Genomic DNA, 27,185 nt, shown 5'->3' on the forward strand with positions numbered 1-27,185 from the left:
ATACTTGAGTCTGACATCAGATCAAATGCATCATCTTAAGACAAATTACCTTTTTCCTTTGACTTTATTCATATTGCAACTCTCAAACAGTAAATGTTACATCACACACAGGGACAATGAGATAGTGTGTCTGTCATAGATATGATAACACTGAAATGCTTTTGCAAACAGTAAGAGACAATGTGGAAGATCAGCAGAAGAAGGCCTATTCTTTGGAAATGTATAGGTGGTGTGGTACTCTTTTCTCCGTGCCTGCAGCATCATATACATAATGACAATAACTTAATTTACAATATATACAGGTCATACAGAACAAGTCAGGTGAAAAAGACAAAATGAAAAACATTCTGGTATGTCCTCATTAAGCATACAAAAAGAATCCAAATCAACGACAGATCGATTATGGGAGTGCACATAGCAGAATCTCTCTCCAACACCAACCTGCTTTACTCCTTCAATATTTCAGCTGCTGTGCGACTGATCTTTCTGGTGCTTTTGACTTTAGGATGGCCGATTGCAATGACTGTGGGTAACGATAAAAAGTGACACATGCATCGGTCTTTAAAAGGTAAGACGTCATGAGAGGGACGAGAGAGCATGTGGATGAGCTGATATTAGGAATGTACACTCAATTTTTATAAACACGCTACGAAAATTTGAGAAAAAGTCTCTGACAAAATACAAAAAGGCCACAAAGCAAATACACTGAACGTATATTTAGAGAAATCTTCACTGAGAAAAACCTTTCCTCCGTCCCGTTCTGCTGACAGTGCTACTATATTGGCTTCATAAGATCAGCGTACATCACCTTCCACCCTCAGCATACATCAACAACTTATGAAAATATGCACTTTGTTAAAAAGGCAGAGGAGCTTACACCGTGGGGATGAAAAACTTAGTACTAGGCCTGGGTCATACCCGGGAAACCCTTTCATATGTCATATGAGTGGGATCCTAAAACATCCACCCACGTCAACTTGAGTCAACATCATATCATTCATCTCGTTACAGAGCGTTAGTACCACCATCCGTTAATAAATCAAACGTCACTTCACACATGCAAGCATGCACACAAACTTCCCTTGGAAAGGAACCAGAAGTAGAAGTTGATCCTTCCTAATTGCCAACAATTTAGGGGAGTAAAGGTATCCAGTTGGGATTTATGGCTACGGTCAATATCAACAATACATAAATATTTCAGGTAAAGCACACATTTTCAACTAGCACTCCAAATCAACGAGACACTCAAAATCAAACACAATCGCCACTACCTTGAAATAGAACACAACACAATCGATGCACATCAGTTCTCAGCCTAAAGGTTTTTTTTTTTTTTAGTTTCCTTTATCTTCTTAAAGAAATCTTTCTAAGGTTTCATAGCTTATACCATCTCTGTGTCAGCATTCTTACATCTAACATACTTTCGACAGTAACTATCATACAACTAATAAAACGAAATCAAACTCTCTAAATAAGCAAACCTATCTACAAAAACTCTATATATTCAGCATGTTCCGCTCCAGATCATTCTCTACAGTACTTCAACAGTGCAAAAACATTCAAACGTTGGCCCCGGGGCAAGTCTAAATGTGAGTTAGCTAACACTTGGCTAATATATCACTCATTCTCTCCTGTCAGCCCCGACATTCAAATTTGATTATACTTGCTAAACTCCGACACGGTTGATTGATAACATACAGACGGACAGAATGTGGAATTGTGTGGGGAAATTACCAGCAACAGCAGCATTTAAGCCTCTGTACACCTGAAGAAAACATTGCAGGTTATTGCAGCATCTTTAGCATTATTGTGATCACGGATGCTTACAAACCAGTTTCAGTCCCTCGTCAATTAAAAGCTGTATTCTGCATGTAGCAGTGGTGTAGTGGAGAGTGTTTTCTAGATCCACTACCATTTTAAAAAAACTAAAACCCTATTCCATCTTTGTTTCAGTGATGGAACGTGATCTTTTTGACATAAAGCAAGTATAGAATCAGTAAAGTGTCCAAACCAGCATAGTAACCTTATCTACAGTGAATCTAAAACTTCACCAAACACGAAAACATAACATTTTTAAAAATAATTTTGGCAACAGTTTTGTAATAGTGCTTGCATGCACTTCCGGCCACCAAGTGTAGCATTGCTACTCATACTTCCCTTCAGCAAGCAAGTAAAAATAAGATAAAAAACAGAACAAATAAACCAAGCAAAGCAAAGACAAACATACATTTGATGAGAATGATACTCGGTCATTCCCCGTCTTCATCAGCCCACATCCTTTCCGTATGAAGCTGTACAGCTGATACTGTACTTTCCCTCCAGCTACTTGGTAAAACATTTTTTGTATAGAGTTGACCAATGCAAATTTGTAGCATGAATATTTGCACAACAAACTGCTATCTGTTTATTTAAAGATAAGCACTTTCTGTGGGTGTGTGACTACTTGGCAATAATTGCTCCTGCATGTGTTACGCCTAGTGAAGGGAAGCCTCTTCTTGGCAAAAAAAAACCAAAACACAATTTTTATTGCCAGGGGCAAAGTCCTCTCACATGGATGAGAGCGCAGACATTCTTTCACAGCACAAGTGCACCGTGTCCAACGTCGGTTCAAGTTCAGCGTTGGGGGAAGTCACTGCTACTGTCCAAAAACTTGAGATGAACGGCAAGCCATTTAGACAGCTCAAACCCAGAGGCCTTGTGGTTTTTCTTGTGAAACCTTAAAGCATTTCTAAGTGAAGACCATGAGATGTAGGTGCAGATGTGGTTTGTTGGTAATGTGCAGGGGTGAAAATGACTGACATCATATCCACTCCACGAAGCAGCGAAGGACTCTCAGACACAGAGTCCTGACTGCAAAGCTGTGAGACGACGTTCAATGCACTCCTTACCTGCACACACAGACATAAGAAAAGGATTAAAGATGACAAAATAGCAAATTGTTTTGTATATATCATTATAAGAGATGATTTTTAGCTGGAGAACCATCCCACACCAAACCATGAAGACACGAGATGAGCTGACAGACGTGCTTACATTTGCCAACACTGACGATGTCGTCCTGTTCAGTGAGCAGCAGAGACAGACCCTCCATCAGCAGCAGAGCTTTATGGTAGCGCAGGGCGGACGCTTCCCCTTGGTGAAACATCTCGTCCAGCGCAGCAGCTTGGACCTGAGAGGACAGCAGGATGTTGAAGTTAATACATGTGTGATGGTTAAAATATCAATATAATGCTGCTGGGATTGCACCACTAGCCCACTAAACATGACTAAATGCATTAATGTTTCCTCCAGACAAATTTTAATTTCTCCATGCACATTAAACACAAGGTATAGCTAAAGAATCATTAGCATATAACACTTTTTTCACAGATGAAAACAGTGACAAAGAATGATTACCAAGCAAAATGTTTCCCCCCCGCCCAAGTGTTTCACAGATGAAAAAAAGATAATTAGTGGAGAAAGATTATCCTGGAATACCTTTATCCTTCACCACCTCCTAAACACATGTATAATTTTCTGCCATTAGAAAATGGATCACCAAAAATGTCCTTTTCTCACTTGCTTCTCAGTAGTAACTCTATCCTGAGTGAATATACAAATACATTTATACAAAACTCTAAGTAGAATCCAATTACTTTTGTGTCTTCAATGTTCCTGTGATCATAAAGCAATAGTTTTGGAGCAGATTCTCATAGCTTAGGTTTAAAGAGAGAGCTGGAGGGAGATAGGAGGAGTATTTTCCACATACATGTACTTAAATTTGCAACAAATGCAAACGCTAAAATTCACTGGATTACTATACACACAGTATCTAAATGGTTAAGCTGTGGTCTGCTGGTCAGTAACCCTTGACTACCTCTCTGCTCCACAGCTGTCTACTTTTTCCTCTGGCTTACCATCTGCACAGTGTGGCTGAACAGCAGCCGCTCAGCTGTGATGGAGGTGATTTGGTCCATTAGACGGTGCTTCCTAGAAAAGAAGCGCTCCAGACGGGTGCTGAGTGAGCGACAGGATGCCACACTGGATTTGTACAGCTCGTTCAGCCTCCTCACCACTGTGTGTTGACAGAACATTTTGCAAGAATGTACTTTAATTTCATTGTGCAACTGGTTATGATCAAAATAAGTTTTCATTCACCTTAACAAGGCTCTCCACCTTACAGAATGAAATGGCTCCTACCTTGTTTGACTGTAGCAGATGGGTAGAGTTTGCCCTGTTTCACTCGCTCCATGGCTGTGCGTAAGGCCGTGGACAAGAGCTCTGCAGTCTTCAGGTAGAGAACCAGCTGTTCTGCATGACTGCGAGGACAGATGGTATGATAGATGTGTTTAGCAATGATGAGACCGAAGTTTTCCCATTTAAGACCACACCCTCCATTATGAGAAGACAGAAATTAAGCTTGCTGTCAAATTTGGTGTCTCAAATCTGTCCAGATTAAACCCTCTACCCAGACAAATCAATAATGGATCTCTGGCAATGTCAGTTCAGTTCTTCCCTCATGAGTAAACCCTCTTCCAAAAGAAGACTATGAATAAAGGATCTGTGAAAAAGACAATTGACCCTACATCTCTGCTGCTTTTGAGTTACCCTCTGCATTTTTGTGTCCACTGAGAAGTGCAGCAGTGGGCTACAAGTAAGCTAGCTGTGTTACTTTGGAGTGTGTTTTTCTTCGGACGCGTGCAAGTGGCAGTGGGGGGTTTAATGGGAGAATCGCCAATCCTACTTATGGTTTCACGATCTATTCTGAAAGCTCAATTTGTTCCATTTTCATATCAGAATTGAAATTGTGACTTTCCTAGTGCACAGGCAGGAGATCCACTCTGAAGTCATGTTCTACCCAAACTGGATAAACAGCATCTTTGCTCACAGCCACATCTGATATGGCCTTACCTCCACTCTCGGCTCAGCGAGCTTATCTGATCTGCTACCAGGCTCTGCGGCTGAAGGACGGAGGGATGAGAAATTTCCCCCTGCTCCCCCATCACTGCAGCCCCACGGGCTCCAGCCACCTCCATCAGACAGCGGGCGAAATCCAACGTGAAGCGCAGGCGTTGCACGGTGTCTGTGTGCTCCTGCTGCACTCCGACAGAGACAGGTGGGGGTTGAGTGGTAGAATATTAAACAGAGATGTGATTTTGCATTCCGTCCACATTAACAGGAGACAGGTCATTCAGTACATTTCATTATTCCACTCTCAGATTTCACCTGAGGCTATTTTGCCACAATGACTTGCGCTAAAGACACTTCAACAACAGCATGCTCTCTTTTTTCTATTTTTCTCACACTCCACACTCTCGAGAGGGATTCTTTATTCCAAGATTGTGTGAAAATGAAACCCTGATTCATCTATACAACATACAGAGTCGTTGCTGAGAAATATAAATAGAATGCGCAGGACCTAAGGGGTGACTCCCCTTTTTAAAATACTATCCAGAGCTGTGTATAACACCTGCCTCTCACCTCCATCAGCGTCTCCTCAGGCAGCTCGGGAGCCTCGAAGGTCACAGGACCGCCCATGTTGGCTGTGATTGGATCAGTGAAACTGTAGCGAGGACTAGAAGAAGCCTCAAAGCCATCCAGATAGATGCCTGTCTGGGGGTAGCGGCTTGTGAAGGAGCCTGCGGGGCTGACTGAAGTGAACGAGCCTGCAGGAGTCAGAGAAAGAGACAGAAAACATTTATTGAATATTCATGTGCTGAACTCTTTTCTCAAAGCATTTTTATCGCTACACAATAAATAACAAAATCTACCAACTATGCAGCTTGTTGTTTTTGGAATTCACTCTTATTGTCCGTGCTTTCTGGTTAACGAGCATCTTCCAAAAGGAGATACATACATTTTTCTTTTTCTTTACGTGGCAATCAAAAAACTGGAAATTGTGTGTTCAGAAAACCATTCATTTGGGTTATGACTTCCTAAATTTAACTACAGCCAGTAGAAAATATGTTTGATGCTTACCCCCATGACATTCAAGTTAAGTTTCCACATCATGGAATAAGAAAGAAAATGGCCTTGCAGTGCTTCAGGTCGCATTCAGCTCAGAGTGTAATACCAATGTTGTCGTTTGACTGCAAACAAGCTATGTAGTTGTATGGGGGTGTGTGTGCACTACCTGAGTATTTCCTCTGTCTGGAGGTATGAGGTGGGGTGCTGCCACTTGGAGGAGAGCCCACTGTGAACACCACCTGTGCAGGGCTGCAGGAGCCGGGAGCGAGGCCTCCCCCACCGCTAGGGGGCACTAGAGTGCAAAAAAGAGCAATGACTGAAGTTATGGGAGTGTTGGGAAACCATACACATCTGATCTTAAAAGGTCCCATTTCATGCAAATTATCAGGTTCATCCTTTCATTTTAGGTGCGTACTACAATATGTTTACATGCTCTTATATAATTAAATCATTTCTTTTTTCTTCATACTGTCCATTGCTGCAGTACCTCTATCCACCCTCTGTCTGAATTGCCAGTTTAAGGGCCTATGTCTTTGAGCACACCCTCCCACTAAAAATCCAATCTGCTCTGATTGGTTAGCTCTCACAGGCCTGAGCAAGCACCGCCCCTATGTCTCTGCCATGGTTTTTGCAACCATGGCCATGCTGAGGACATGGCACAGAGCAGTGACGTATGTACGTGTGACATCACAATCACAACTTTGTGGAGTGGACTGGATGGAATCATCTGTGGCTAAACATCAACTGCGCATTCTTGGAAGGGATGTGGAGGCGGTGGAGGATTACAAGTACCTTTGTGTTAACATCAACCACAGACTGGACTGGAGATCTAACACTGAAGCTGTTTACAAGAAGGGGATGGGCAGACTTTACTTCCTGAGGAAGCTGAGATCCTTCAAGGTGTGCATCAAGATTTTGGAGATCTTTTATCAGTCTGTGGTGGCCAGTGGACTTTTCTTTGCTGTGGTTTGTTTGGAAAGCAGCATCGAAGCCAGCGACACCAACAGACTCAACAAACTGATCAGGAAGGCTGGCTCTGTGATTGGCTGCAAACAGGACACTCTGGAGGCTGTGGTGGAGAGGAGGACACTGAAAAAACTGTTATCCATCATGGATAATCCTCTCCACCCTCTCCAACTCACACTGGTCAGACAGCGGAGCACCTTCTCCGGAAGGCTGCTTCAGCTTCGCTGTGTAATAACAGATACAGGAAATCTTTCCTGCCACAAGCCATTTCATTACACAATAACTTTCTCACCTCTGCCTGACAGAGAGAACTCTGATCGCTCCACTGTTTTGTTGTATATATTATTATTGTTTATAGTATATTTTGCATATTTTGTTTTGTTGTATATATTATTATTGTTTATAGTATACTGTTCACTGTATATATACGTATATATATATGTATACATGTATATATTGCCTTCTATTTATGTTATGTACTTATGTACTTTGCGGACCCACTGCTGCTGTCACAAAATAATTTCCCAGTCTGGGATCATTAAAGTAATTCCATCCATCCATCCATCCATCCATCCATCCATCCATCCATCCATCCATCCATCCATCCATCCATCCATCCATCCATCCATCCATCCATCCATCCATCCATCCATCCATCCATCCATCCATCCATCCATCCATCCATCCATCCATCCATCCATCCATCCATCCATCCATCCATCCATCCATCTATCTATCTTACGGAAGTCCTGGCAGCTCTTCTGAAGATACAGTTTCTGAATGTAGGCTGTGTGCAATTCTACAATTGTTTTGATACTTTAAAAGTAATTTTATTGCACCTAGACCTTTATGTAGGCCTGTCACTTGTTGGAATGAGCTACACACACTGAAATCCAAAACTACATACATATGTTCATCCACAGACGTTCCTACCTGTTATGTCTATGGCTTTTTCAGAGGTCAGGTTCTCTGTGCTTCCTCTTTCACCGGCAGGTCCTCCTGGTCCAAAAGCAGCCATCAGCAGCATGTCCGACAGACGACCGGCACTCTGAGACCTGCAGCAAAGAGAGAAGAAACAGAGGCACAGAGAAGAGGACATGAAAGGAAGGAAAAGTGTTCTGAATAAGGCAGCATCCTCGTTAATATACAATTTTATTTTGTTTTATTTCACTCGTTTATACACTTTTTCCCTGCTAGGCATATTCAACAGTGTTTCTATCCACTCTATTAGGTTTTTGGTCTCTATTTTTACATGCAAGAATGAAAAAAAATCCTGTCTTTATTTTAGCTGTTTGAAAAAAAAAAAAATTACAGCACCACTGTGGTAACCATTAACAAACAGAACATGACAACAGAAACAACAATCTAACCTTCCAAAGCCCTTGGTATCATCACTCCGTCTGTGGATGCAGTGTGCAGGTTGGGTGACCTGTGTAGGTGCTTGCTGTCCCGGCTCTCTGGGCTCTGCTGGGGCAGTCCTGCTGCAAGGGGAGCCGATGACCAAACCCTGCTGTGTCAGGAAGGTCACGAGGTTCGGAGAGCTGGGAGGCTTGGGGAATTCAAATGGAGGTATGGTCTGATGAGGGATACAAGAGGGAAAGGAGAGCGGCGCCAGAGCTTTTATTCAAACTGCTTGGTAGTCTTTCCTTGTTCCGTGTATCTAAAGAGAACACACACGCACACACATGCACACCAGCTGACTCACCCTGGAAGGGGAGCCCAGGATGGTCGGGAGGGGGCTACGCTGCATTAGCTCGCTGAGTCTGGGGGAGGAGTGCAGCGGGCGGACGGTCATCAGGCCTGTCGAGGGGGCCACCACTGGGTCTGAGTGCTGCTTCCTGATCTTTTGCCTGACACCGCCACTGGCACACTCTAGCAAACAGGGGGCACTGTGGAGCCGTGTGCCCAGTCCTGTCGCCTGTGGGTGCTGATGAGAAGCAGGCCGGGCTTCAGCGTGGTGAGGAGCTGTGGGGATGTCAGACAGTCAGAATATTTCTGCCTTAACACAGCAGGTGGCATGGCAGGGAAGATGAACAAGTCCTGTCTAACTCCTCCACTACACTGTCGGTGGCACATTCAGACAGTGAAGGGACTGTGGCAGCATGAAGCTCAGAGGAATAGAGAGCAAATGGTGCTGGGAGGAGACTGTTTGTTCACGTAGGAGGTCAGTTAATTTTCTCAGGCAATAACTTTCAAAATTCTAGCAAAGGATGACTCAGAGAGAGACACTGCAAATGTTAACCAAATCCTTATTTCCCTCTTTGACTTCTGCTGAATGGCAATACCTAGAACCAGTCAATCACCTTTCAGTCTGCAGCTAACAATTACTTGACTAATTCACCATTTAGGGAGTAGAAAAGTAAAAAGAGTCGAGTCATTGCCGACATTTCTTATTTTGTCCAACTAAAAGTCAAAAACCACTATTTACTGCAATGACAACAGAAAAGAAATTAATCGTCATATAGGAGAAGCTTCTTGACTGAATTAAAGGTATAATCATTGTAATAAATATAAATAAATCTTTTAATTGACAAATCCAGTGGTCAGGACACCTAAAACACATGTGAAAGAAAGAAAATAAAGTAAATGTTTTCCCTTGTCTTGCATTACAATATAGCCAACAACCAGTTAGCTCCACATCCTGCTACATCACCCAAATTAATTTCACGATGTAAATATTAGGGATCAGTATGACTGATAAAACCATAATCTATATCTATTCAACAAACTAAATTATCTGCATCTGTACCTGGAATGGGCAGGTCTTCCAACAGAAGTAAGTGGGAGCAACCAGCAGTTGAGAATGTGAGCCAGAAGTTGATATGGGTTGACCAGAAACTGCTGTATTTATTATTTATTAGAAAACCATTTACAGAACAACCTCAGAATTGAATTTCAGATCACTTGGATCACACTTTTAAAAAAAAAAGTATATGCTCTGCACCGGATACTCATTTCAGACAAGTATTCGCTAAAAACTTTAGCAGTATGGTATACAAAGCAAATAGGAGCCTGAGCTACCTTGAGGGGAGAGCTGGAAGGGTCTGGCACCTCCCAGTGAAAGTCTGCGATTGGGGGTGACTGCTCCCTGCCCGTAGGGCGGTGAAGGCCCGGTCCGAGCGAAGCCCAGCAAGCTTCCACTGCTGCATCGACGCACTGGTGTCGACAGCCTAATAATAACATAGTTCACGATTTAAGTTCACAAGTACTGCAGTCAAGTCAAGAAATGTAGTCATACATATGCAGCAGTCGGAACATGTGTATGTGAGTGTTTGTGAATACAAACCGTGGTGAGCCATCCTGTTTGGTAGAATGGAGGTTCTGCTCCATGCGCTGGTAGTTCTGTAGCTGAGTGGGAACTGGGATAGGCAATGACTGACCATGGTTTCCATAGCTACCTCCAGGGAACTCACTGGGCCTGCCAACAACGGCGAGAAGAACACAGAGTGCCAACCGCAGAGTTAGAGTGTGGACACAGAGAGGTCTGACACATTCAACAGGAACACCAAATATTTTGGAAAAGAGATGTTCTGTTATTGACAATCCTGCCAAACTTGTACAGTAATTTTCATCTAAAGAAAACAAATGAGGTGCACAGATTACATAACCTCAAGTAAAGAGTAATAAAAGACTGTGTTCAATTATAATAATATTAGTACTATGGTACGTAGTTTGACCCTCTATAGTTGTCAATTTGTTGCTCATTGCCAGATGATTAATGAAATACTTTGTAATAGCAGACACTGAGTAACTACGACTTGCCTCTGCAGTGCTGCTAGATGGCTCACAATGGTATGCCCTCTCAGCTTCACAGTATCACATGCATCACCACAACAATGCATTTATCTTTCTGCTGTTACCTGATGGTACTTGGAGACCCACTGTAGGAAGGTGAGTGTGGCGGTGTTTTGGCTTGACTACACAGACCAGCAGAAGCCAGAAGAGAGCTGATTAAAGAGGGAAGAGAAATCGTCAGGACTTTATTATTTGGAAAGGAAGAGAGCTTATGCTCTCACTTTTATAGTAAAGTCAATTACAGATATGTGATCCGTGATAATGCCAATCTTTCCTTCTTACCCACTGTTCATCAGGCTGTCCGGCAGCACTTTACTCTCACATGTGAGCTCACCGGCTGGAAAAGCAGGAAAACCAAATGAAATCATTGGGAAGTGAAATTGGCATTTTCCAGAGTAGTTTACATTCTATTACATGAATAATAAACAGTGATTGATAGGAACGACACGTAACAAATGTCCTGATGGAGAACTGCTCCAGCTTATGAAATGCTTCATAAAAGGTAGTCTATAGTCTTTAGAAAAATTAAAAGATGATGTCAAATATTTCAGCAGTAGTTCCATTAAGCTGGAACAAAGGCTATAATTACGCACAGCTGCAATTGTCATTTAGGTAAGGACCCTTTGCTTTCTTACTGGTGAAGTGAGGAGGCACCATGACAAAGTCATCTGTGTCGCAGGAGGACGAGTTCTTGCTGCTGCCGCCCCCTCCAGACGAGTCCTTGAGGAGAAAACCAGTGGCCTCCTGAGTAGGGGAGGCCAGAGCTTTGGCACGCAAATGCTGAACCTCAGCAAGAGATTGCTGCAGAAACAGAGAGAGAATACATAGTACAAAAGCCGAAAGAAAGAAAGAAAGAAAGCATGTACGAAATGATAAAAAGAGCAAAAAGACAAAAGCCCAGCCTCGTTAATCAGGTGCAGACAGAGAAACAATAGAAATAACAGGAATAATGAACAAACCGGTGGTGAGGCGAGGTGAGAGGTGGAGGAGCTGCTACACGAGCTGGCTGATGCAGAGCTTGGGAAGCAGGTCATAGACACAGTAGGAGTTGCTGCAACAAAATGTAACACATTTGTTAGATAACCCAAGCATGTGGTTTGGTGAGAAACACTGAATGTAAACATAAACTTTGTTTGTTTACAAGAAAACTCAGAGTCATCTCTACAGTGCTTTGCTGACACGAGATACTGTTTTTTTTCTATTATGTACCTACTACTTACTATGTGTCTGGCTCTACTTTTAGATGGAATAAAAGTATAATTTGGGTGGAAAATTCATTCTTAACATTATTTCTGTGCAGCATTATTTTGAGGTGGATGTGATCAAGATGGCCTCAAAACAACATTGCCTGGTTTTGAGGCTATACCATGATACACACACATATCTTGATATTTTGAAATCTCCTCAACAGCACTTCATAAATGTTAAGACTGGGTGACAAAATCAAATATCAAAATATTTTTACCAAGTACCTCAATATCGATATTGTGTCAATATTGTACGGATAACTATTGCAACTTTCACAAAATATGATCACAGTGGGATTTTTGAGCAATAGTCATCATGATGTGGATGTGAGGATTAAGTCTGTACAGGAAAGTACCAGAACAAGAATAGTCCTGTAAATTCAGAAAATGACATCACTTTACTGTAATGCAGCCTAAAACCAGGAATAGAAAACACTTCACACTATCCAGAATCGAGGATAATACATAGTCACATATCACAATAGCGATACAATTATGATACAAAGCCCAGTTCTTTTTTGAAGATAACACTGATGCATTACAGACAATTATCCATCTAAACTCTACTAAGAAGTGTATGATTTATTCTTACTTACTCTTTTTCATGGATGAGCTAGCCTCCAGGAATGGATGACAAAAGAACTCATCTACCAACAAAAGACAAAATGTAATTAGAAAGAAGCAGTGAAACAGAACATTTCTTAGAATAACAATCTGTGCATCACCTGTGCATAGACACATAGACTGACATAATCTTTTCTCTGTTGGTCTTCTTCCTTTACATAACACTTCTTAGCAAAAGACAAACAATAGTATAATGTAGGGATGTGAGTATAGGTGTAGGTGTTCATTAACACCATATAATAAACTGTAAAATGTTACTGTGCTTGATGTTAACTAACCAAAGTCCATGCGGTCCTTGTGGTTGCGCTGCAGCAGACCCAGTAGCAGGTGTCTTAAATGGCTTGAAGTCTCTCTGGGGATACTGCAAACAAGTAAAATCACAATCAGTGTGTGCTGGTGTGAACTGAAATACCTTCATTAAAGGTTGAAATAATACAGCAGAGAACTGTTACTACAGATGCAGAAGGACCTTTAGATACACTTGGTTTACTGGAACCAAGAAATGATATATGTGTGTTTCCCAACAGAAAGTTAAATGAATGGTAATCTTTTCAAAATGATATGTTGTCTTTCATAGTTGGTGTTTTTAAACATTCCTGAGAGGGTAGCTTTTAAAAAGTCTTTCATCAGTCAGCTGTGAGAAAGTTAAATGTAAAAAATGTAGAGACGTTATGCTGAAAAACAAACAGGCTGTCAGGGATTTGTTGAGGGACTGTCATTTCAAACAATGTTGTGAATAACTGCTGTTCAACTGTTCTAACTGCCCAGCTGGTATGGGAAGCATCTCTCTAGCTGACTTCTTTTGGTAAATGATTTTAACAGCACCATGGCAACACTAAGATATTTTCAAAGGTTTTTTTTGGGTCAGACCTTTACTTTTTACTGGTTATTCTATTCTGAAACTGGGTTCAGTTTCTCATTTCTTATCATCCAAATCTATTACAAAATGCAGAACTATGATCTGACCTTGTTATGACTATGACTATGTTTTCTTTTGTTGTAAGATTTGTAATAACATGAATCACATCACATGTCATCTGAGCGTAACTTCTTACTTGGGGCTGAGAGTCTTGTTCTTTTCGTAGAACAGCCGGAGATCCTGAGGACTGCTGGCCTAAAGACGACAAAAAATAGCTTAAAATAGTTTAGATTAGTTTTGGGCCGATGGACAATGGTATCGTTCATCGGCCCAACCCTGACAGCCATTGACTACCAATTCATGGCCATCCTAACATCGTGATTCAAAAGGCTCCCCACCAGAGAGCACAATTGAGTGGCGTGTCCCCTCAGAGTTGCCGCAGGGCAAGAGTTGTTGTTGATTGTGATACATTAATTCTTTCCTTGTTAAACCAGCTCAGTTAGGCGACCACAAGACACTTAGTTAAATTTGTGGCAACAGTGTTTCTTTTCCCGCGAGCCGCTGTTTCTCTCAGTTATGCCGTTTTTATACACAGTTTTCTTAGCCTGGCGTCCTGGGCTAGTCGGCCAACTTTGTTTTATGCATTTGAGGCTGAGCAAAGCTGAGTTACAGCCATGTGGGGCTGAGACGAGGGCGCTTTTAAACCTGGCACAGGGATGCATGTCAGTGGTAACGGGAAATAGTTTCCAGTGGGAAACAGCAGCGAGCTAATATGCAGCTGCTACCTACAGCAACACTGAGGGGACATGCTGACATCATCGTCACATGCCAGTTCGGCAGACATCGCCCAACCCTAGTTATGATGGTTGAAAGCATGCAAATACTGTCTGCAAATATACACGCAGAGTCAAAACACAGCAAGGCTTCATAGCACAAGACTGACCCCAAACATGCCCTGTTAATGACATGTGTTAGAACACATAATGACGTGTTTGCCTGTCAGTGAAACAAACAGTGAAGCGACTTAGTTTCAGAAATGCTGCCAGACCAGTTTAGATAAAGTAGCTTGGAAGAAGATATGCGTTTCATCTTTCACAGCATCGCTCAAGTCAGCCAAGTCAAACTACTCATCTTTCACATGATCTGGTGAGACGACGCAGCCTGTCTGAATACTTTCAGCAAGCAGACTGAGCTGCAGTTACTGAATAAGAATGTGAACATGTCAAAGGAACAAGTTTTATGTTAATGCACCTCATTTTGGTGCTTTCTTAAATTACAGCATGTGTGTTTTCCATCACTTGAACAAAGTTAAAATATTTGCTTCAATCTTAGAGTCTTGAGAAAAATGACATGGCCATTCTTAAATGGCAAAACAGCTAACATCAAAATCTAAGCTCCAAAATAATGTCACACAAGAAGCTGCCTTTCATCATATTATTAAGTCAAGAGAGGAATGAGTATCGTAGAGCAAAGGGAGTACTGCAGTGCTGCATTGTGAACGTAGCTCTAGTAGTTATCAGTCCATCCATAAATGATGGTGAAGGTAACTGTGAGTGTGAAGCTGGTACAAGAAAAACATGCATACTGTCTGCACACAACCTGTGAATGTCTTGTGTTTACCTGAAAAGGAGCCTTCCCAGTCAGGCACTGAAACACGATGGTTCCTATACTCCACAAGTCAGCCTTGGCATCATAGTTTTGGGACATAATGACCTCAGGAGCCTAGTAAAGGAACAAACAGGTCATAACACTTCACTTGAACTCTCTGGTGGACGATTAATGAGATGATTAAGTTATATATGAGTATTAATAGACTTTAACACTTTAAAATTAAAAGAACTAGCGAATGACACTTTCTCTGCTAATAACGGACCCTGTTAACCTCTGCTCTGCGTCAAAACATTTCAACAAATCTGAATTTAATTTGGATTTATCAACCAGTTAAAACATTCTTGAGTATGCTGGCAGTTATAGATGGGTGACAAAGGAAAGGAAAACTAACATAAACCTCCTGATTCTCCCATCTGTGATCAATTGATTCACATCATCTTCTTCATCATCATCAAACCATTCAGTGACCTCATGCCCTGTATAAAAGCTTCTGCATTTGTCATGTTTCGGTAGCCATCAATTAAGATTTTCCTTTAATTTGTCACTCATCTGTATGTTCCCTCATATCTATAATTTCAAAAAAAGCACTTACCATGTACATAGGGGACCCGCAGAGCGTTGCTGCCATCATGTTATTCTGAAGGTACCTGGCAAAGCCAAAGTCCGCTGTGGAGGGAGGAAGTGAGAGAGCAAAGGAGGGTAGGGGGCATTAGAGAAGAAGAGCAATTAAAAGGGGACGGGTTTACATTCGGTGCTCAGAGCACACACAAAAAAATACATATATATTTATGTTATTTTATGTTATCATACAGCATACATTTACTGTCTTGACTGTAATTACAGCTAGAATGATGCAGCATTATTACACCATGCATCCACTCAATGACCATAAGCTACCACTTTCTCCAGTAGAGAACAGAGGTAATAAAAACGATTTCAACAACCGCTGTGTAGCTCAGTTATCCAAAGCAAACAACTTCAATTTATGGTAATTACAAGCACAGTTAGAAAAAATACTGATCACTCATAATATACTGATTTTACTCATTACCGTACTAATTTTGTTGAATTTTAAAAAATCAACTAAATAAATATTACCCAATATTCCTTCAGCACCAGCACACAAGCCAATACAACAAATTCTAAGTTCTCCCTGTGCCACTTTGAATGTGCTTGTGTGTCGGTATCTGTGTCTATGTAGGTCCGACGAGTGTGTGTTTATTTGTCAGTGTGACTGAGCTCCCAGAGCCACGAGGCTAATAACATTCAGCAGCTACTGTGGGACTGACATGAGCTCTCAGACTTCACTCCCACTCGGCAATCAACTCTCTCCAGACAAACAGGAATTAATGGGCTTAAGGATTAGCAGAGTTTCTAAACAGCTGAACAACACACACAGGGAGTGTGTGTCTCTGTGGTTGGTCATGACACTCATTATGGTGATTACTTGTTGTTACACCAACGTCTTTTGGGTAAAATCTGTGAAAATCTTAACTGACGAGACACACACATCATGTATCGTTAATCTGAGGAGGATTTGTCTTTCTTGGCATTTGTTTTCCAACAGTGTTTCATTACAGGAGGACAACCAATACTGCTGTGGGAAAATGTCAAATTCTATATTTAATCTAATTCTAATTTCCTCTAACGAGTTTAAACCAAAAATCCTACAGTAATAAATTACCTCAAGGAAATCATTATCCGCTCCTACAGCAGTAAAAGTGTGTGTAAAGAGCTTGATTACGGTGTAGGGATTTTCATGTGCGGCCTAAAGATATTCAATTAGTTTTCTGTTCATGTCGAGGGTTTCTTGTGCTTTCCATTTAAATCTTGACGTGCACTTAAAAGCTGTGGTCTTGTGTGTGTAATGTTGAAGTGATTTTGCTTTGTTTTAACTGCACACAAAGCTGCAATATGTAAGAATTTTAGTTGTAAATATTCAGAAGTTTTCAACAGAATATGAAGAAGTAACATTTATGACATTATGACGTCTATGTGTTAAGTTGGTTAGTTGTAGCCTACTGAAGCCAACATACAAACCTAGTCTGAACCCGCCTCGGTCCAAGGCTCCTGTGCTCCTGTGGTGTGAAAACCAATACCCCTCTCGTTCTCTGACCTCCCAGTCCAGCTTGCTAGCTGCACGGCTAACTAAGCTAACTGGCTAACGGCATCTACATGGTCAATTCCTACATATTGGACCTTTAATAAATGGTTTATTAGGCATTTAATTGTCTGTTTTACCAAAGTGCCAAATGTTTTCACTGTCACTCTGTAGCACTGACATTCCCATTCAGTTAAAAGGCAACAACAGAAAACTGATGAAGAAAGGCGAACATGCTTGCTGACTCTTACACCATAAACACCTACCGATCTTGATGCAGGTGTTGTTTGAGTGTGACTTGCGTCCTGGTGGGTAGGAAAGCAGGATGTTCTGTGGTTTGAGGTCCCTGTGGATTATGCCTTTGGCCTGTAGGACCCTCATGGCTCCTGCAATCTGCTGCAGGAAAACCCGAATGGTGTCCTCACTTAGCGTTCCTTTGGCTGCAGAGAGGGAAGGGGGATGTAAATAAATGGTTAATAAACTTGGTGTACAGGCAGTGCTGAGCTGTGCAGTGAATGTGAAATTAACAACTGCTGCAGGATTGAAGATGGAGGGATAGTAGATTTATAGGGACCGAGTGGCCCTGTTTCATGTATTTTTAAATCTATGCAGATCACACTAGTTCTCCTGACACATCTTGGAGTCAGACCATATTACACCAAACATCTGAATTTACCTCTAAAAATATCTGCATGCTCTTTATTTTTTCTCTCAGTTGTCTCACATCACCCCACTGACACCTCCTGCTCCATGCCCCTTCCTTCCCTCCAATCACCTCCCTCCTCTCTTGGTGGTACAGTATGGTTCTATGTGGCAGTCCCTGCCTTGTCTTGAATTTCTCTCGAACTCCACCTTCCTTCCAACCAATTTTTACAAAGCAAGGCTCAGACTCCACTTGGACCAGGAAAAAAAGTTTTATTTATTAACCACAGTGGGCAGTGGATCCAGAAATACATGTGGAACTTTTTTAACCATGCAGGCAGAGACTATTTTTAGTATAGGTCCTCTATTTAGCTACAGCTTTAATTTGTTGGCAAACAGCTAGTGGGCGGCTGACATCCTATTTCCCACCCTGCCCATACTGACACAATAATTCCCTGGGTATTGAAAGCCCTGTAATTTATGAGATGTGGCATTCCAGGACAGAACTTTTGACTGTATTTTACCATCATGATTATCTGGTGTACTGTATGTTTATGATGTATGCCTCACATATGATGGGTTCAGATTGAAGATAACAGCGGGGAAGTTTCTGTGGTTTTATTACACTGTACGTCTCTGCCTATTTTAAGCCACAGTTCATAAAGCACCAAATGTGCCTCTGTCTTCAGGGCCGCAGATAAAAGCCTACTTCCTGCAGTCAAACAGGAAGCCTACAAAAACAAAGTCGTGACCTTACTGGATGCCTTAGGATGAGTTGTTCCCTTTTGTTTGCACTCGCTCAATCTTCTTGGCAGATCTAGCAGAACTGAAAAATTATAGCTCTTAGTTAGCTTTTTTCATTTTTATGCTTCCTGAATACCTGAGGTCTGAGAGAACTGCCAGCCCATTTAAACTAGGTCTTCAAAGATTACAGTTTATTACAGCTTCCCAATGAATTAGACACAACTTCTGCTTAAAGGGCAACACATTAAGGGTTTTCACATGCAAGTATGTTTACAGATCTTCTGGAGAACTGCTGCATATGTGAAAACAGAAGTAGTAGTAGCAGTAGGCACCAGGTTTTAAAAAGTAAGGAGAATGTATGGAATAAAAAAGGTGATATCTCTGGTTCTGCAATCCATACCATTGAACTGTTTTTTCAAAACATGGTGCCTACATTACCCACGATGCCATGCAGCGTAACATTACCAGAGACAATTTAACAGATTACATGCAGCTTCCTCTGGAGCCACAAAGGGTTTAATTCTATTTATTTGACATATAGTACTGCCCAAGACCTGTAGACACACTTGAATGTGCTAAAGTGGTAGCGTTACCCTTTAATCTATATCAATTTGCTTGCTTTCGTTTTCATTGTCTTTGAAATGCAGTTTATTTTGTATTTCTATTAATTTGTCTCTATGCCAAGTAAAGCACTTTGAATTGCCTTGTGTCTGAATATTGCTTTTGAGTGCTGGTTTTGTGCTTTAAAAGTTTTTATTTGCTCCGTGTAGAGTTTTCAATCAAGACCTGGAAGATTGTTGGACATTGTGAGTTTATTGGAAACTTGTTTTACTTACAGTGTAGGTAGTCAGCAAGGTCGCCTCCATTGCAGTACTGGGATTAGAAAGAGAGATGGGGGGGGGAGAGAATGATGTGTAACTTTAGTGAACAAGTGTCTGACATCAAGGGACTAGAAAGCAAAAGAGATCAGAGCAGTGATTTGCTGAACACTGAAGCGTTTCCAGATTTACACCCTTGTTCTCACTCCCAGCATCAATATGAATGAACCCGGGGAAGGACGAGCTTTGTTATGACAGGTGAGGCTCTGAAAGGCTGCTTCACAACTCATTTCCTTTCGCTGACACAGAAATAAGCACAAAACAATGATGGTAATAATAATAAAAGGACCAGTTAAGAGATACGCGTCTGCTGTCGCTTTCAATCTACAGTAATTTCATATGTGTTCTGCTTCTGTAAAATCATGTTCAACCAGCAACTATCATTTTCATGTTTTATTGGACTGGCATATCACATAACCTTTCAGCACTTTGAAACCCTGATGCTCTGAATAGCGCTTAAGAAATCCAACATTGTGTAATCATTACCCAGGAAATTACATTAACCATGAATGTTTGACACTGCTTGCCAAAAACAATGTCGGCCATTTTAGTTTGATAACTTTTCAAGGCTCTAGACTAACTCTTTTCCACTAGGTGCTATTAGGAGCACCAGCGCAAAGTTTAAAACCACTTAAACTGCCATGCTACACAATGCATCAATTTTTTCCCCAATCTCAACTATATAACTCATAAATCCTTTGATAATAAATAACAAAATTGAGAGAAATGTATTTGCAAGATGCGCAGGTGCTCCTTGTTATAAATTGAGTTGCGCTGTCTCCAAAAATTGTTGCAAAATGAAACTTAAAAGTAGCAGTCAGGAGCCCTGTTTTATGTACTCAAGATATGTGTGAGCAAGCCTTTCTGCCTGGCTGCCAAATACGTCAACACAATGTTACATGAAACTTAACAACAACTCATTCACACAACAATCGAGCTGGGAAAATGAATAAAGATACCACGCTACATGATTTACATTAAGTAATGAAACAGGCAATTATGTTGTCAGAACAAGAAAAGCGAGTATGACAGAGAACTCCAGTCATACCTGACGCTCTTCATCAGATTCTCAGAATCAACCCGCAGTAAAAAACAAGCTGGATGATGATTGGTGCCCACCTCCCACCCCCTTTGATGCCCGAGGACTCGGCTAATTATAGCCGAGGCCCTGTCAGAGCTGAGACAATACAGAGCTGAGCAAACAAAGCCAAACATCACAGCGAGCTTACCTCCATTACCAGGTACACTGAGCTGGCAGTTTCCTAAACAGAGAAGAGATAAGAGGGGAGGGTAAACAAACACATGTCAGTGATACACACAGGAAGGAACAGGTGCTGCTGCTGCTTGTCGATCAGGTTCAAGCAAACTAAGCTGGTGATTCAGTTTGGAGAAATAGAGTTATTCATGGTTTTGTGAAAGAAAGAAACATAGTAAATAATAGAGAAGAAAAGAAGAAAGAGGCAGATATAGCAACAACTATCAAAGCTTTGCACAGCAGGATAATGATTTTTCCTAGATTTGTGGAGTACATCCATTAGATCTGGCAATAGTCATTTAGTAAGGGTTAGAGCTTGATGCTCTATACTTTATTCTAAATTAATCTAAAAGTAGGAGTTGTGCAAAACTGCTTGGTTGCTGCACTGTTAGGGAAACCCTGGTAGTAGACTTCATAAAAATTATAACATTGTAAAATTGGATCCCAGACTCCTGCACTGACAGGCTTTTAAATGAAATGTGGCCGGTTCCTTGCTGTTAATTTTAAATACATTTGAGTATCAGCACCTGTCGAAAAAATTAGGAAAGAATCTCCTCTGCTGCATTTATACTGAGCCAAAAACAATTAGATGACTGGCTCTGCTGCCAGCAGCATGATCAAAACAATCAGTAAATAATGAACAAGTCCCATGGAAGAAACCATCTAAACCATTTAACTCATAAGCTCAACATCACCAAAAAACAATAAATGACGATTGATTTATCAGAATTCAGATGACTTTAGAGATCTCCTAACATCTGTTATCTACTTTCTATCCTCTGGTGTGCTCTCTCCAACAACCTGTTTTGAAGAGGAAAACATAGTGCGGCGTGCGTGAAAAAGCTCTCTTATCTCACGGCAACAGATGAGTGCAGTCTTTCACTCTGACCTCGTCTCTGTATCTTGTTGAATCCACCAGTCAGAGGCCAGACTGCTTTCCACAGTTCAGCTGAGTCAGGCTTTTGAAATTGGTTGTGTTTGGCTTTATGGAAGATGGACAGCAGCGGCAAGTGACCAGCCAGCGAACCATCTGGTTTCAACAGGCTGCATCTCTGCCGCGTTTATCTCACAGTATTACAGCGCCGCACTTAAGTCGGACAGAAAATTTTATGTTGCGTTGAGTGTTTATTATAATTAGAGAACTTCTGTTATTCACTTTTGAAAAAAGACAATCGATAATCATCTCTGGTCGAGCTATCTGCTCTCCACTCTTGCTCAAAACCTGTTATGAAATAAGAACTTGTTGCATGACTCAAACCTGTTGGTGCTTTGACTTTCACACTTCGCCGGACGCCTATAACTCCAAGACAATATAGAATAATACGATTACGATTATTACTTTGGACAAGACAATGGGATAAAATGTGATAATCAAAGCAAATGCATCTCTCTGGTGTCCAGCGTTTGGTCTGGTTTCAGTTTCCTCTTGACCTAATTAGAGAGCTGCATAGTGGGATCCCCTGCTCAGAACATCTACACTGTCTGCTGCTGTGCAACAACAAACCTGTAATCTTAGAGCCCAGCTCGGACTATCTTAGATGCCCAGAGAGAGGTGCCACTGTGAGCCAGTATAAAGATAATAGAGAGGAATAGGTTGAAGTTCTGCATGAGTAAGTGCATTAAAGCAGGCTGCAAATACTTTTCTTTATGCTTTTTGATGTTGGGCTCTTGGGCAAAGCAGTTAAATCCTCATTTGCTATTTTATAGTGTGCTGGGATGTTTGAGCAGCTAGCGGAGCTCAGCATTTATGCATCACTGGTCACGACTTTATTTGTAACCTTCTTTGCATGGTGACTAAGCCCTCTGACAAAAAAATATACATATATGGGTAGAGAATTAAAGGTCAGCTTAAATTATCAAAACAAATGGCCAGGTCTGATAATGGTTACATTTACATGCCCACAATGTTTTAGTTTTGCTCTTATTACAAAAAAGACAACATTTGGGGTAAGATGTTTACATAGTAAATGAAAATGAATATTCCAACGATATTCCGGTTTACATGGAGACACTAACCATATTTCAGTGCTATGGAGGCATTTACTTCCTTTTCTATGAGCAGTCATTTTGCTCCAGTGCTGTGCCTTCGTTACAAGCCTTCTGCAAGTTTTGCAAAAGTTTCCACAGCTTTGCAAACCGATGGCTGTTTTTTTTACACTGCGAACACATACCAGGTAGTTTAAACTGCTTTTGCCAACTGCCATAAAAACCCTGCATATTCCGGATGTGCTGCAGCCATTTAGAGAATAATACTGGCACATCCCACTTCTTAATCTGGAAATGCTACATTTGGAATAAGCCTTATTATAAATATCCAAGCCAGGCCAGAGCCCACTGTTTGACGTTTCAAGATTCATAAGCATGAAGCTACTGGATACTTTTAACGAGGCATCAGGACATTTCCCAGCAGTGTTGCTAGATACAAAAACTGGATCGTCCCAACAACACATGAGGACAAGTTGTAGTCATGTTTGTGGTGACAGAACCAGTTAAGCTAAAGCATTAACAAAAAGAAAATATATGAGTTATCATATGGAATAGATTGGAAGGTTAGAGGAAAAGGTCAAATAGCTCAGCAGTGCATCAAAACTGGGAGCACATGTGAGACCAGAAACAGTTTTTTTTTATCACTCCCACACCAGATGCATTGATGTAACAGGATGTATGTCAACATTCCCTATAAGCAATGTGAGTTTCTCCAACAGCTGAGCAGCTCTTGCTCAATATTAAACCCTTACTATTGTACATTATTTTAGTCGTGTCAGGTGTTGCTATTCCCCTCATATTTGCATTAGATGTTTATTCTAACCAGATGGCAGTGTGTTAGTCATGGCCCAAACAGACAAAAGGAACACCTGGTGAGTTAATGTATGTATTTGTGCAGGGGCAGGAGGTTGTGCAGTTTAAAGTACCTGGCAGGTGTTCGCACAGACTTGTTACTAGCCCTACAGGTGATTACACTGCTGTGACTGCAGATTTTAATTCATCATCTTTCTAGTGCTAAGAGGTTAAAGCTGTTGTTTACTGTATATCTCTGATTGTATGGGAACTTTTTACCTAGTCTACGACCTTGGCACCGGGATTGCAGTCAGACATACATACATAGGCGAGTAAAAACTAAAGACGCTACGCTTCCCACAAAGCCTAAATCAAGGAGGCCTGCTGGAACAACCCACGTGACAGCAGACACAATATAAACACTGGTGATGACAAAACGAGCTTGACAGAAGTATTTTCTGAAACTTTACAAGGATTTGCTGTGCACGACAGAGAGCAGAGGGGAACGAGCCTGAACAAGATTAAACGTTTTTTGCAACGGGCCGATGCAGCGAAGCCTCATTTAACAAGTAGGGAAAACAAAACTGTTCAAGCTGCATTAGCCGGAAGTGGGTCATGTGGAAGAGACAACAGCCCATCTGCTCCACTTTATGAGCACTGACTGATGAGAAAACTGGGACGAGCAGAGGTGTGATAATCATGTATGTAAACAGAAGCCTCGACACAGTGCAGTCAGACTGCTCCTGGCATGATTTACATGTCTGATGTGGGTGTAGAATTACATACCTGAAAGTCCAGTAAAGCAACAATGTTCTCATGTTTCAGTTCCTGTCGAAAACACACAGAAAATCATTGTTTTTAATCATTTATCTTTCATTTCTAACAGGATGTCATATCAACATGAATGTGCAGTCCACTGAGGGCCCCCTGTAGTTTGCAGGAGGAACATTACTTTCACTATAACATTCTCATGTTGAAAGACTGGAATTCACCCGAAAATTTGGCTCCTCACCAGCTCTAGATACTGAAATATTAAACACAACAACGCGTTCTATTATCACACCACGTGGTCCAATAAATAAATTATAAGACTTTGAAATATCAAGTGATAGAAGAAAACAGCAGGGTAATGCGTATGTGGAAAGAAAGTGTTGCTCTGTTGTTTCTTACTCGGTTACTTGGTATTCCTTAAAAGTAATGTTTCTAGAACACATAGTAACCTAATAACTGGAAACAAGAACTTTCTGTGGCTTACCTTGAGTATTTTGATCTCTTTCCCCAACAGTGTCTGGGACTTGGCCAGGTTCTTCTTGTTTATGCACTTCACTGCCACCTCCCAGTCATGTTTCTACAAGAAAACATTACATACAAATTCATTTTTGAAGGTAAAAACAAATGCAATGCAGTATTTAGAGTATGTGTTACACTGCACCTTTGTATGGTGTATGTAGATGTCAAGTTGGGTGCATTTTGAACATGTCTATGTGCAGTCTATTAATTCAATTAAATTTATATTTAAGGTGTCACGTGTATATGTGTACGCATATAATTATTGACTATTGTTGACTGTGCATTCCTCCTTCATACAGTTGGTTCAAAACATTTCTAAATGGACTTGAAATGTATTGATTACTTCTCATTAGCTGAGGCTAGTCATCCAGGAAGTCTGGTTAGTTTAATAGAGCTGCCAATATGTAAGGATGGGCAATTATTCAAATGTGCGCTTAAAAAAGAACAAATGGGCATTAGCATATAACCAGAATAACTGCTGTAGCTGCCATTAGCTATTTAGCCCAGTTAGCCGTGCAGATAGCAGTTCAGACTGGGAGTTCAGGGACCAGGGTAATGTCAGTGTTTACAGGAGCCTGGACGGGGTTAGCTTGTTAGCATGCTTATGTCAGTACATATGTCTTCAACACAATGTCAACTGCTTTTTATTCACATTCTGTTGATATTGTTGTTGCTGTTATACATGCATAGATAGTTGCCTCTTGGTGACAGATGGTCTATAGGTTTGCCTCCTTCTTGCCCATTAATTTGAAGGATTTCTAAATGGAATCTAGTGCTGATTACTTATCATCTGCTGAGCCTTATCAGCCAGAAGGTCTGGTTAGTTTTATAGAACAGCCCATAAAAACCCAATGCATTGTCCTTATCAGTGCGATTTCTCTCTTCACAGCCTTCTTAAATGTGATTTTATATGTGTTATCACGTTCTATTTCTGTGGAAGAAAATGTATGCATGCCAATCAACAAAGGCCTACATGTCCCCAGACCTATTGTTTTTGTCTAATCAGTCTAATCTATTGTATCACCGGTGTATTAAACAAATTACCGTGAAGCTGTTATAATTCATACCCTTTCACTCCAGGTACAGGACATGTTCCAACACGTTCATCAATGGCCTCAGTTTGCAGCTATCCAATGGAAAGAAATATGAAGGCTGCTCTACATTATCTTTACGCATCATCTGCATTATAACCCCGCCGAAATATAAAGACCCACTCAAAGTTACCATCCATGGATTTTAAAAAAAGCTGTCGTGTATACTTACAAAGTATTTATTTTTTATTTTTTTTAGCATTTTATCCATTAACTGTCTGTTGTTTTAGGGAACATCCTGTATGCTCACCCAGGCCTCTTAAGGCCGTACAATGAAAACAAACAATCCAGGCGGCCAATAAAATGCAAATCACGCCTTACGACACACTTAAAGCACCCACGGGACGTTTAAATTCGTCTTTATTTGACAACATGTGAGTTTTTTTTAAACACGTAATGTAAATATTGGACGAGGATATAACCCACCTCTCGGTTTCTGCCTTTGAAGACGACAGCAAATGCGCCATGTCCTATCAAGTCCTTCCGACTGAACTCAAACTTCCCCACCGTCTCCATCCTCTTGACAAAGTGTGATTTTAGTGGTTTTGTCTGCAGTGACCTGGAGGCCTCAGGACACCCTTCTGGTTAGCTCCTTTCTCCTGTCAAGTAGGGACAGCAGCAGCAGCAGCAGCAAGGATGTTCACCCCCTCGTTCTCTTGCCATGAGCTGCCTTCCTGACAACAAACTGTCCTCTTCTCTCATGTTCGGACGGACACGTTTTGGAGTTGGACTCCTAACAAAGCCGCGTGCTGTCTTCCATCGAAAGTTAGCGAACTTCACGGACGTTCGGAGCAAAACGGACGAGTCCTGTTCGCTGTCGCTGCGGCTATCTCTGACGTGCCACCTTAAACAGCAGCTCGCTGCGTGTTGTTTGTATACAGGAGCTCCTCACTTTGTCGTCCACGCAGCGAAACACGCACACGGCCGTGAATGCAGAGGAAGTTAATGATGTCTGATAACCAGCCACGACTCTATATGTCCGCCGTGTTTCCGTGCAATAGGCAGCTGACGAGAGCCGAAAAGTCACAGCATCGATGGTCCCAACAAAGCAGACGGCTTCCAGCCTCTGCTACACAGCGCATGCGCAGGGCAACTACAGCTGTTGGTCTGACGTCAGAGCACCAGAGGGTCGTAAAATGACAGCAGCGTGTGACGTGACGTTTGTTTTGGCTTCATGTAGGCCAACTTGTTCAGATTAGACTTGAGGCCCTAACATCAACAGTTTGGAAGATCATGACATGTTACACGCCTAAGTGTGTTTGTATGTGTGTGGGATCAAACACAAACACACAATGAATCATAAATATTCAGTAGAAAGAGGCATGGAGCTGTTTTGTTTTTTTTTTATAAAAGGGCAC

At 41.4% G+C, this 27,185-nt stretch overlaps 1 protein-coding gene across 2 annotated transcripts; it reads right to left on the minus strand.

Annotated features, from left to right (window-relative positions):
- Positions 1-45: 45 nt before the first annotated feature.
- On the minus strand, positions 46-26,916 carry ulk1b (unc-51 like autophagy activating kinase 1). 2 transcript variants are annotated; one of them, XM_030435887.1, is made up of 27 exons: positions 26,254-26,916; positions 24,702-24,794; positions 24,233-24,274; positions 20,643-20,675; positions 19,372-19,408; positions 17,416-17,589; positions 15,641-15,714; positions 15,058-15,159; positions 13,634-13,692; positions 12,857-12,939; positions 12,551-12,601; positions 11,667-11,758; positions 11,343-11,508; positions 10,990-11,044; positions 10,773-10,859; positions 10,199-10,330; positions 9,934-10,082; positions 8,618-8,877; positions 8,283-8,488; positions 7,846-7,967; positions 6,113-6,238; positions 5,461-5,645; positions 4,891-5,075; positions 4,180-4,298; positions 3,897-4,054; positions 3,034-3,169; positions 46-2,888 (listed from the first exon to the last, which is right to left on the minus strand). In XM_030435887.1, the coding sequence occupies exons 1-27, from the start codon at positions 26,341-26,343 to the stop codon at positions 2,833-2,835; spliced, it is 3,072 nt and encodes a 1,023-aa protein (XP_030291747.1). In that variant the 5' UTR covers positions 26,344-26,916; the 3' UTR covers positions 46-2,832. The 2 variants fall into 2 exon arrangements, with proteins under 2 accessions (XP_030291747.1, XP_030291748.1); XM_030435888.1 differs by lacking the exon at positions 26,254-26,916 and adding an exon at positions 25,804-26,058.
- Between the last annotated feature and the right edge of the window lie 269 nt (positions 26,917-27,185).

The sequence above is a fragment of the Sparus aurata genome, chromosome 12 (assembly GCF_900880675.1).
Source record: "Sparus aurata chromosome 12, fSpaAur1.1, whole genome shotgun sequence".
NCBI classification, from domain to species: domain Eukaryota; kingdom Metazoa; phylum Chordata; class Actinopteri; order Spariformes; family Sparidae; genus Sparus; species Sparus aurata.

Excerpts from the sequence above, each read along its gene's own strand:
- ulk1b (XM_030435887.1), bottom strand. The coding sequence starts at position 26,343 with ATGGAGACGGTGGGGAAGTTTGAGTTCAGTCGGAAGGACTTGATAGGA. Across the intron at positions 20,676-24,232 it reads TTGCTTTACTGGACTTTCAG|GAAACTGCCAGCTCAGTGTA; the intron begins GTATGTAATTCT and ends TTCTCTGTTTAG. Across the intron at positions 8,489-8,617 it reads TCCTGGGCTCCCCTTCCAGG|ACCATACCTCCATTTGAATT; the intron begins GTGAGTCAGCTG and ends ATCCCTCATCAG.